The sequence below is a fragment of the Canis lupus genome, chromosome 2 (assembly GCF_003254725.2).
Source record: "Canis lupus dingo isolate Sandy chromosome 2, ASM325472v2, whole genome shotgun sequence".
Lineage (NCBI taxonomy): Eukaryota > Metazoa > Chordata > Mammalia > Carnivora > Canidae > Canis > Canis lupus.
Window position 1 is genome coordinate 60,952,006 of NC_064244.1, and position 12,246 is coordinate 60,964,251.

Below are 12,246 nucleotides of genomic sequence, written 5' to 3' on the forward strand. Positions count from 1 at the left end.
AAAGCATGATACTGGAGTCCCGGGATCAAGTCCCACATCGGGGTCCCTGCATGGAGCCTGTTTCTCTCTCTGCCTATGTCTCTGCTTCTCTGTCTGTGTCTCTCATGAATAAATTAAATTAAAAAAAAAAAAAAAGAATTACAGATTTGTAGGGCCCAACCCCAGGATTCTGCTCTAGTAAGTGGGACTTCAATCAGACTTCTAAAAATTTCCCTAAGAAATTCTGATGTTCTACCAGATTTGGGAACTATGGTTCAGAGTTCTCTTAAGAACGAATATTCAGGATAATAAAATTATTTCATATTTATAGAGCACTTAAAACACCAAAGTACTTTTTGGTTCTCCTTCAATAAAATAAAATAAATAAAATAATAAAATTATTTCATATTTACAGAGCACTTAAAACACCAAAGTACTTTTTTGTTCTCCTTCAATCCTGAGAAAACCCTCTGAGACAGATAAGGTACTGGTCTCACTATACTAATAGGGAAGCTTTAGCTCCAAAAGGTGAAATAAATAAAATGCCTGAATCACAGGTTAAGTAAAAGACAATAAAGGGCTCTTTATTCCTACTGTACTATTTCTAACATCTTGCTGATTTTAATAAAATTTTCAAAAAGTATTTTGAAACTATACTTCAACCAGTCAAGAGATACCTAATAAATATACACAGTTTAATGGATACAGAGAAATATGAAACTATTATTATCTTTTTAGTAAATTATTAAGGTTAAAGTTTATCTGATTATTGAACAACCAGAAATCTCTACTGCCAGTATAATGACAAATGTTTGCCATAAATATTACTGAGGGAAATCAGGTGATCCAAAAGTAGGAAAAATAAAATGAAATCAGTTAAGTGAAATACCCAATTACCAAAGAGCATTCCATTCCTTCATCATGGATCACAGAGTCGACTATATGAATTCTAAAATAAAATATTATAAATGAAAGTAAAATTTCATTATAGATATTCTTCAAATAAGCTGACAGTTTGCTATTCTTAGAAATATCACCAAAGAGCCAAATACAGAATATATTAATAATAAAGGCTTTTTGCAAGTTTTTTTTTAAAACATTAAAGATCTGTTATCAATGTTAGCAAATTGTAGCAACAGATACATTCAGCAAGTAAAAGAACTAAATATCAAAACACAGCTTGTTTCAGACAGCAAAGGGCAATTTCAAACTAAGTATAAATTTGAAATGTTAATTCATTTGCACTAGAAAACATCAGTGTTTATACTTGACATCTATATTTGATTTTCAGATGTAATTTATGCACTCATCTGAATCCTGCCCACATGTTTATTAGTAGAGGCTGGGTAACAAGCTGCATTCTACACAGTGTCAATCTATAATTGCCCCCTGTTGATTCTCTCATTGCAATAATTGGACAAACAATGAATCTTCCCCAATTAGTCCATTTGTGTAATTAATGCATCCAATTCATCATAAGTGAAGGAAACAAGCAAAAATACTATTTCACATTATAATGTTTTTCTTCATAAGCCAAGTGAAAGACACTGTGGCTATTTTTAAAGTCAGAAAATATAAACTTGGGATCCCTGGGTGGCCCAGCAGTTTAGCGCCTGCCTTTGGCCCAGGGTGTGATCCTGGATACCCAGGATCGAGTCCCGCGTTGGGATGCATAGAGCCTGCTTCTCCCTCTGCCTGTGTCTCTGCCTCTCTCTCTCTCTGTGTCTCTCATGAATAAATAATTAAAATCTTAAAAAAAAAAAAAAAGAAAATATAAACTTTTTTTTTAAAGAAATACTTTTAATCTGGTGAAATTTCTCCAACTTAAGGGTCAACTCAAGACTCCAGCTTAAACTCCTCTGAGAAAAACAAGTTTTACAAGGGTTCTTTATTTCAGTTAATCCTTCAGTTTGTGAAAGTAACATTGTCTTGTATGCTCTTGGTAACTTGGACTATAAATTACTTCCTGTTTAAGGACAGATATGAGTTTTTCAAAAAGTTGAATTCACGGAGTTGTTTCATAGAGTTACTAAAGATACAGGTATTAGCTAAATATTAATTGTAGTCAATATATTTATCAGCAGTTTCATATTTTTAAAAAGTACTTTTTTTTTTTTAAAGATTTTATTTATTTATTCATGAGAGACAGACAGACAGAGAGAGAGAGAGAGGCAGAGACACAGGTAGAGGGAGAGGCAGGCTCCATGCGGGGAGCCCGATGTGGGACTTGATCCCGGGACTCCAGGATCACGCCCTGGGCCAAAGGCAGGCGCTAAACCGCTGAGCCACCCAGGGATCCCCTAAAAAGTACTTTTTTTAAAAAAAAGTGTTTATGTTGAAAAATATTGACAGAGTAGGAGCACTAAATCAAAAACTTTACTTCAGTGATTCTAAGATATATTTTTTCCCCACATATTAACATCTATGAAATCAAGATTCACTTAATGATCACACATATGCCATAGTTTTAACTGGCAATATATTTTTTTCCTTTCTTACTGACACATAAAATAATGGTGTGCCTCATAATCAATGATATCTTAGATTCAATAAAATACATACAACACATTATTTGCTAATGACAGATCTTACTAATACATTTAATGTAAAGGAATACTTCTTAAAAATGGAACTGCACATCTTCATTAAATTCATAAAAAATAATGTATGCTATATTAATTCTTTTTGCAGATGAATGCAGAAAGATTTTCACTGAGTTTAAGTTTAGATCGACGGAGTGAAATCAGTAAGACAAAAAAAAAAAAAAAAAAAAAGAAATTAGTAAGACATTTTACCTGTTTGGCATTTAAAAATTATAGAACCTCTATAGACTATTAATGGCATATGATTAACACTTAAAAATACATAATAAATTTATACATCTTTCAAAGTGTTTTTTGCCATATGCCAAGAAACAATTAATATATTTATATTTTATCTAAACAGATATTTAATTCTTCTATTTTAATACATGCAATCAGGGCCTCATTTGTCATTTTATTAATAACATGGAGTATAAATTGATAATTCTCAATTTCTAATGATTCATTATATTTTCCCTCAGATTTTGTTAATTCATTCTTTCCTTATATATTTTAGTATTTAGATGTGAAAGTATCGCTATGGACATGCACATGGGCAAATGTACATGTTAGTTTGGTTTGAAAAACACATACATCATATATATGTATATATATATGATGTGAAGCAATCAATAAATGTTATTTTCCTTCCCACTTTTTGGGGTTTCAAACAAACTATAGGAAAAAGGGCACAATATAATTTCAAAATTTAATTATGTTTCATTGTTTTCCTTTATAATATGACATCCTTTTATATTAAGTTTATATGACATCCTTAAATTCTACTTGAATTTGATAAATATTTCCTTATTTAGAAATAAATCCTTTATTTCTACTTTAATGAGAGAAGTTATTGTTAGCCACCTGATATCCAGTATAAAGAGAAATTATGAATAATACAAAAAAAGAAACAGTAAGTTTAATTCTGAAGGACTATTACTGATTAAGTTTATAGAGCCACAAAACATTTTTAAGTATCAGGATGCTTGGGTGGCTCAGTTGGTTAAGCGTTTGCATTAAGCGTCTGCCTTAAGCTCAGGTCATAATCCTGGGATGGAGTTCTGTATCGGGCTCCCGACCCACTGGGGAGTCTGCTTCTCCCTCTACCCTACCCCTCCTGCTCTAGTTCTCTCTCTCTTTCTCTCAAATAAATAAATAAAATCTTAAAATTTTTTTAAGTATCAAAATCATTCTATCAATGCCAATTGAATAGCCTGTAACACACACAAGTAAATTCTATTTTTTTAAAGATTTTATTTATCCATGAAAGACACAAAGAGAGAGAGGCAGAGACATATGCAGAGAGAGAAGCAAGCTCCATGCAAGTAGCCCGATGTGGGACTTGATCCCAGGACTCCAGGATCATGCCCTGGGCCAAAGGCAGACGCTCAACTGCTGAGCCACCCAAGTGTCCCACACAGGTAAATTCTAATTGACAACATGGAACCATAATTTAGGTGTTAAAGCTATAAACCATAAATTTTAAAATGCTCCAATCGAACCATGTGACATTCTATTATATAATTTCAAATCATACATAAAACCATAAGAAAACTGTACTCGAAGTCTTAGTATGAATTTATTTTAGAATCTAACTCTCTATTACTAAATCATTAGTTATGTCCCTGTGGTTTCAGTGCAGGATTAGCTTGCCATTTCTGTTTTTGATTTAACAAATAAAATTCAACCATTTGGTAACATTTAATATTTTATCTTCCACTCATTCATTCCATAAAATTGATTCCATTCCATTCATGGAGCATCTATTATGCACCTATTATTACTAAAGAATTATCTGCTATTCTAGTTGGAAGGCAGCTTGTTAGAACCTGACTGCTAAGATCATGACCAACATTAAAGTACAAAAAGGCTGTTTCCTGTCCTACCTCACTATTTTATCCTTGTCATTTCCATTTCAACTCACCCCCTTCCACATAACCATGGGCAACCCTTCCAAGCTTCAGGCATGTTTCAAACAAAATTTACCTCTCCTAAATGCTACCCTAGCTACCTGATAAATAGAAGCATACTCATATGAAAAAAGCCATTAATAAGCTAACTTACGACCTCTCTTAACAATTAGCAACTGTTCTTGTGTTTCTTTTTTTTCTTTTCTTTTCTTTTTTTTTTTTTTTTTAAATAGATGTGCTACCGAAATGTGCACTATCTGATTAAGTTTTTTAACTGGTCTTATTTGGGAACTGAGCCTTAATTGAAAAAGAACCTAGGCAGATGGATGAAAGTTTCGGCTTGGAGAAAGGGGCGTGGCTTATGTTTTCAAAAAATAATGACTAATATTTACGAAACTCCAGGTACTGCTCCATATGCTTTAAGCACTATTAAATCATTTCACCCCCAAAGTAACACCACGAGGCAAGTACTATCATTATCCTCTTTTTACACAGGAGGAAACTAAAGCTTGGAGATGTTAAGTGCTTGTCAGGGTCATGCTGCTTATAGGTAACAAAACTGGGATCTGAACAAATGTTCCTGGCTCCACAGCCAAAGAACTTAACCAAATTGGCACACTGTGTGCCAACCTAATTCACAGAGGTGTGAGGATGCAGTGAGACTGTACCTAAGTGCTCTGGAAAGGGTCCTTCTTTTCTTGTACTTAAAAAAAAAATTAATCTACAAAAGTAACAGGAATGATAAGGTTTCAAGCACACCACCAAGTAGAAGCAGTACTGGTTTTCTTCTTTCTAGACTCTCTCAAATCACACATGTCAGTGAAATGAGCACCAACTCTGACTATACATCAACCATAACTGTTTACAAATTTAGCTACTCTTAAAATTTCTATTTCACACTGCTGGTGGTTAAGCTCTAGCATCCATTCCCTTAAACTTTACCTGGTTTCTGACATTTGGTAGTAGCAATAGCCCAATTTTTCTCAAACTAGCAGAAAAATAAAACTTTCATAAGAAAATGTTTAATATATCATAAAAAGCTATTAATTAAAATTATGCAACTAAAGTATTTAAGTGACTTCACAAAGAAATTAAAAACTTGGTAAATTCAAAATTTACATGTAGTGGCTTAGTGGAAAGTACAGTAATATTTCAATTGACTTGTATAGGAACTCTAGGTTGTATGTGAATTTCACTTCCAACTACATTTTTTCCTCCAACATGACAATCTTTGTCTTTGTTTGATAAAGATGATCAAGAAGTTATTGTTTTACTCCAACAGCTTAATAGCAATAAACAGGGCATGCTTCTGTTTTACTTCATTTTACTTTAACTTGGTTGCCACTCATAAATTCCTCTATCAAAAGAATGCTCTTATCCTCTCAGAGTTTTTCTCTAGCAACTGCTCAGTGTCTTGCCATGTATTTCTTTCCAATACAATTCTCACCTACCTGTTTTCTCAAGAACACTCTAAAAACAAGTACTAAATTGATCAATGCTGAGCAATATTAAAATCATTTATTAATAATCTTTCTAATATAAATATCACAATAAGTCAGACATTCTAGTGTATTATACTACTTCTCCTTATATTCATTTTCATAAATCCACTTTTTCCTATTACAATTATTTCTAATTTCCCCTTACGTACACTGTTTTTCTTGAACCAGATTCACTTCTGGTATCTTTTGTCTCCATCTATTTCCTTCCAAATTTAAACTTATTGTAACTTTTGAAGTTTTTCTACCAGTTTCTCTTGGTTTGTGCATTATTTTTTTTTAATGCGTTTCCAAATAGTACATCACTTTGCCTGTATCTGTTTAAGTTAAAACTAGAAAACTTTAATTATACTATACCTTAATACATTAAAGGATTAAATATGGGATTTCCTAATTAATTTTCCTAATTAAAACTAGATAAAATACTGGAAAAATAAGGTACTTTCATGTAAAAAACCTTTAAATATAAAAGGAGCAGAATTTAACTTACAAATTTCATTTTAGCTGTCTACAAATAAAATGCAAAATCACAAACATTAATCACTGCTCTATCATGGCAAGAGAGCCCATGTTATTTAATGATTTGGATTGAAAGGAGTCAGGATATGACACTATACTTCAGTTTGGTGACTACATTTAAAATGCTGATTGATAATTTGTTTTTACCAATTTGTATTAGTTCTAAATATCTGTATAATGCATCAATTATTTCTTAAGCAAATGGAGATTTTCAAAATATAGAAATTCTTTACTGTGTACTTTGGAAAAAAAAGACAGATTAAACACTTTATCTAAAATTTCAATAAAACCTTCAAAAGTGACCAAATATTCCTGCAAAAACAATTCTAAACTGTTGGTCTTAGGTTATTTTTACCCTGGAATGCAAAAATTTAAATATAATACAAATATTAACATTATGTTTTATTTTTTGAAAATGTGTCAGTTGAGTAGTCAAAAACACCAAGGATTAATGTACCCTTCTAGAGCAATTCCTTGGCTTTATAATTCTCTTGGAGCATTAATCCTCACCTGGCCTCTTTATTACATAAAGTAAATCAGAAAGACAGTGAGAGAGACCAGTAAGAGCCGAGAGCTGCTCACGGTTGATTTAAATGGTTAGTTTTCTTGTCATTCCATTTAGTCCAAAGTTGTGGGTTTATGAGAAAAGATTGTAGTTCACATTTCCAAAGTATAAGATGCTCTATGAAGTAAAACTAAAACACAGTAAAGAAATCTTAAACAAGATTTTAATGCACTTTATATAAAGAAAGTGAATTTGGAACTGGTACAGAAATGGGCTTGGTTTTGTTTGTTTTCCTTTTTCTGTTTTATCCATGAAATATTCTATCTTAAATTCCTTTTACTAATATTAATGTGCAAAAAGCTATGATCACAGAATAGTAAAATGTAGTAAATCTTGGAATATTCCTCAATTCATTCCAGAAAAGGAAATAAGGTACACATAGTATATCTTACAAAACTTCAAAGAGGGAGTAAATACATTACACACACATCAAAAGTGAAAGATGAGACAGATCGTACTTTGGCAAAAAAATTCAAAGGGAATTAAATTCTTAACCAACTTACCCAATTTTTGTCTTCTCTTTTAACTTAGAACAAGTTTTTGTTTTTTTGCTCTCTTTGTCCTTTGGCTTGGATTTCATCCGTCTACCTTTCTTTTCCTCTTTTCCTTCAACTGAAGCACTAGGAAAGTTTTCGGGACTCATTACTCTCGGAATATTGCGCTCCCCACGTTCCTTTGCTTTTGCTATGGCCTCTGATATTATCCGATTAGCCTTTTCTTGCTTGCTTTCTGATTCCACCTTTTTCCTCTGCTTCTTTTCAGACATGATCCTCACCTGGGTATTCTGCAACTTAGTATATGTCCCAGAACCATCACTCTTCTTGGAAGATGGGGGCTAGAGAGATCAGAAGACTTTTTATACAACGTATCAAAGCACACCTAAAACAATTAACATAAATACACGAACATTTAAAATTACGTTTAAAGATAAAGTAAAATACGTGAGCCAATATGTGAGTACTACAAACAAATTTAAAATTGTAACAGTTTGCTGATCTAGAAATTAGTGTAGGTGTAAAAGGAGAAGCTCAACTACTGTTTTTAAAAATGAAGGTTAAAGAAGGATAAGGTAGATTCACAGCGTTCTTGATTAGTTAGTTGATTCAAATTCTGTCCTATAAATACTCTGGACATTTGAAATAAAAGTCTTTTCTTTCCTCTTCACTCCAGAACTCTGAAAATTATTAATAAATCTAAAATAGCAATTTTAATATAGAATGACTACTCCTTAGTTTATTATAATTTTTAGAAATGTAAAGCTTCTCTGATTTACAAGAAATTAGAACTAGAACCTGAAATCATTTAAATCATTTTTTAATGTGCAATCTATGCAGCAACATAGCTAGTTAGTAAACAGACATTCTCATACTTAAAATTAGAGAAAGTTTTAGTTTTTCCGTGAAAGAGTTAAATGTGGATTTTTTTTCTTTCTGTATCATAATTATTTCGCTCAAGCAATTCTGAAAAAAAAACCTCCAAGTTTTACAGTTTTACGTTAAAATTATTAATATTTTAGCAATATCACAGGAAGCAGATCAACAGCATTTAAAAAAGAATATCCTCTTCAAACACGCATTCATCCACATATACTTAGATCACAGTTTTGTTATGTTCTTACCCGTAAACATGCCTCTGACTATAGCAAAGGAAAAAACCACCAGGAATTTCCACACACATTTTCATGCTGATTCCAGTGTGCTTCACTGGATATCTTTTCTATACCTGCCTCATCAAAGGTTTCATAGCAGTGCTGCAGCACTGGGAAAGGAAGGAGGGTTTAGAATGCTCACTAAAATGCCACCTTAAGGCCTACAGGCTATAACAAATAACCAAGACTCGAGAAAACAGCAACAAGCTCAAGATGGCGATGCAGTACGACTCCCGCAGCAGCAGCCAGTAATAAGGAAGGTTATTCAATCCCATTAGCCTTTTAGCCCAAAGAACCCCTCCTCCTCCCACTCATTCAGGCTTTCACTTACCCTTCCTCTTGGCCTCTTCACTGAAGACATTTTTGGCGTCAGACAAAGGCTTGCCCTCTGCTTTTTCACCACCCCAGGCAGTGCTCAAGAAAAAAGCATTGAAAGAAGATTCCTAAATGGCCTATTTAGCAAGCTGCAACCAAGAGATGCACAACCCTCCACAAACACACATTGTGATTTATCAACACATTTCTGCCTTGGCAAGTTTATAGCCACTGTTCATCCTATTTAGATACGAAAAAGGCTGTAAACCCCTCCTAAAAAGCTGAGTTTCCTCAATAGCTGTAAGCAGATAGCCAGATTCCAACAAAGCACAGAAAGAAATGAATGCACAAAGCATCAAAATGCATCAGCATGAATATTAGAGATGTCGTTAAAAATACTGACTCCTTCTGCGGAAGTAGGCCAGCAGATGGTGCTACCAGTTATTATTCCATTAGACTCTGCAATTTAACCCCCGATGGACTGTTCTTCCCTCCATGTAACACATTAACTCTCACTCTGCCACTTCCTGCAGTCGTTTTAAAAAATACACATAAAACCTGATTTTAAGAGCTCATCTGAAAACTAAAATTGTAGAGAAATGGCTCTATGGAGCTATCAATATTAACAAACAAAATGCGACGCAATTTTTACTGGAGAAAAATACTTTTCTCCAGGATACCACAAAATACTGGAAGTAGGAAAATAGCTGATGAGGAGGAAAGGGTTAAAGAGCAGGTCATGCAAATGAACATAGAACAAGTGACTTCTCTTTGAGAAATTAGATAAGTTCCCTTCTGATTCTTCTAACAAAAAGCTAACAATGTTGTTTTTAAGACAGAGGAATGAAACTATTTTCATTTAAATTCTAAAGAGAAGTTTAAGATTTCAAAAAGAACACCGGAGAGCTGCCTGTATGCCCACAGAGAATAAGTAACGACACTTACATTTTTTCTTTATTTAAACCAGGAGAAATATGTTAATTTATTTTCCTAACAAAAAACTCATAAAACCTTCCTGACCTTTACCCTTCAGATTCTATTTTAACTGAACTGTGGAGTTTTCAGATAAAATTTTAGTTTCAGTCGCTTGCTAAAAATAAATAACAAGTCCTCCTGAATTTCATCTATACAACTTTTCTTTCTATAAAAAATGAGATTATTTTAATAAGCAGTGCCCTTACATACCTAAATAGCTACAAAATTCAAATTTGCTTCTTTCATTAATACCATTTTTTCAATTGCTCCTGGCAAGTTATTTGACGTTTCTTTGTTTTTTGTTTCTTTCCTTTTAAGCACCAAAGGTCTCAAAATGGAACAACATTATATGCCCAGTGTAGAGGAAAGACCAATGTGGACAGCAGGAAAAGTTAAAATTTGGAGAACCACTAATGGAAAGGAAAGGATCTGACTGCCCTGAGGCATCATCTACATAAAAATCACAATAACCAATAGTAAGGGCTAACACTTACTGAGCGCTTACTACTCTAAGCATTTCTCACATAATAGCTAATTTAATTCAGAATGGAAATAGGGTAATAGCAACAACGGAGAGAAGAGTAGCAAATGGTAGATACCCTCTTATAAAATGTATTATAAAATGCTAGAACAACCTGAGAGCAAGCAAAAAAATCATAATGATAACAATAATACAGCTGACACGTATTTAATCCTTACTGTGTTCCAGGCACTACTCCTCATACTATATAACAACTTAATCTTCAAAATAACCCCGTGAGGTATGTAGTTATAGCTGAGGATACAGAGGCATGAAGAAGTAACTCACCCCAGATCACACAGCGACTGACTGATGAAGCAAAGCACCTCGTTATAAAAACCATGCTCCTAATATGTGGTTCAAATATCATAATGTACACAGATTAATCTGAATACAAAAGAATCCAAATTACTTTCTCAAAATTTCAGAGACACTAGTAATATAAAGCTAGTATGAAATGAGTTTTCTCCTGTGCCCTTTCCAAGATGTAGAAATCAATTAGATATGGGTAGGTGAAGAGCAGAAGAGTCAATGCTTGGTTTCTAGACCAAGCACTGGCACAGGAGAAGGTAAAATAAATAGAATATCTAGTCAAGAAAGGATGTGTATGTGTGTGTGATAAGTTTAAAAGCTCCAGTAACTGAAAATTTAGACTGGATCCTTAGAGAAGTCAGGGCTGAAATAGAAGATGCCAGTTTAAAAAAAAAAAAAAGAAGACGCCCGTTTTCTTGCTGTTTTCTTTCTATAACCTTAACTCACTGACACTATCCTCAGAACCTAGGATGATTTCCAAAATATCTCACCTTCTCCCATTAAAGCTGTTCAAAATTTTATTACTTGACTCAAAATTCTAATTATTTAATGATAAATTTTAAGAGTAGACAACAATGGAGAAATCCTAGTCAAATATTTCTTCTGCTATTAAAAGACAGTATTTTAAAATTATATTCCCACAGAGCATCAGTATCACGGTGTTAAGTAACTAAACATTTTTAATGTAGGACATTTCCCAATTCACACATACACACATACAAAAGGGTAGTTGATATGCTTTTCTCAATGCTACAGTTTTTCCTCTCTCCTTTACGTAAGCACTCATCAAACTGTCAAGTCTACTTAATTGTATTTTGTTCTATTTTCCTCCTCATCCCACAGCTCCTGTTCTATCAACTTCCCACTTGTTATGGTTACACTATAGTGATAGAGAAAAATATCTCCCTTATCTGTAGGAAATATATATTAAAGGCTTTGGTGGTGATGATACATCAAGTCTGCAATCTACTTTCCAATTCTTTACAAAGTGAAAGAATTTCTTTGTACTTCACTTGTGATTTTTCTGTAAGTTTGTCATAATTCCAAAATGTTTTTTTAAACACAAGCTGTTTAAAAATCAAATACAAATACAAAGACAAAGGTCTTGTTCTCCAAAAACCTATACGGTAAATGACAAAAAAAAAAAAACAAAACAAAGAGAAGGCATATATGTTAATATCATATCTAAATTTTTATAAGACAAAGAAGTCATAGCAAAACATAGAGATGATTTTATGATATATTATGTTGATAGCAACTGAAAGGAATAGATGGAAGATCTACTATGTCATATACCCATACATGGGAAAATCAAGGATTTGTGGTATGAGTATTTTTCAAACCACAGGTCATGATGTAATGGCAACTCATGATATATATTTAGTGGGTCCAGATCAGCATGAGAGAAAGAAGAGATTTGTT

General features: G+C 33.0%; 1 protein-coding gene across 9 annotated transcripts in view; it reads right to left on the bottom strand.

Annotated features, from left to right (window-relative positions):
• Positions 1-12,246, bottom strand: part of CHD9 (chromodomain helicase DNA binding protein 9) — a 220,928-nt gene that overhangs the window by 96,292 nt on the left and 112,390 nt on the right. For 7 of the 9 annotated variants that reach the window (XM_025447580.3, XM_025447584.3, XM_025447582.3 and 4 more), the window contains one exon: positions 7,558-7,889. In XM_025447580.3, the coding sequence (XP_025303365.1) occupies positions 7,558-7,889 (332 nt within the window). Of the gene's footprint in view, positions 1-7,557; positions 7,890-9,033; positions 9,425-12,246 lie in introns of those variants that run through there. The other 2 variants (XM_025447587.3, XM_025447585.3) reach the window with 1 other exon arrangement.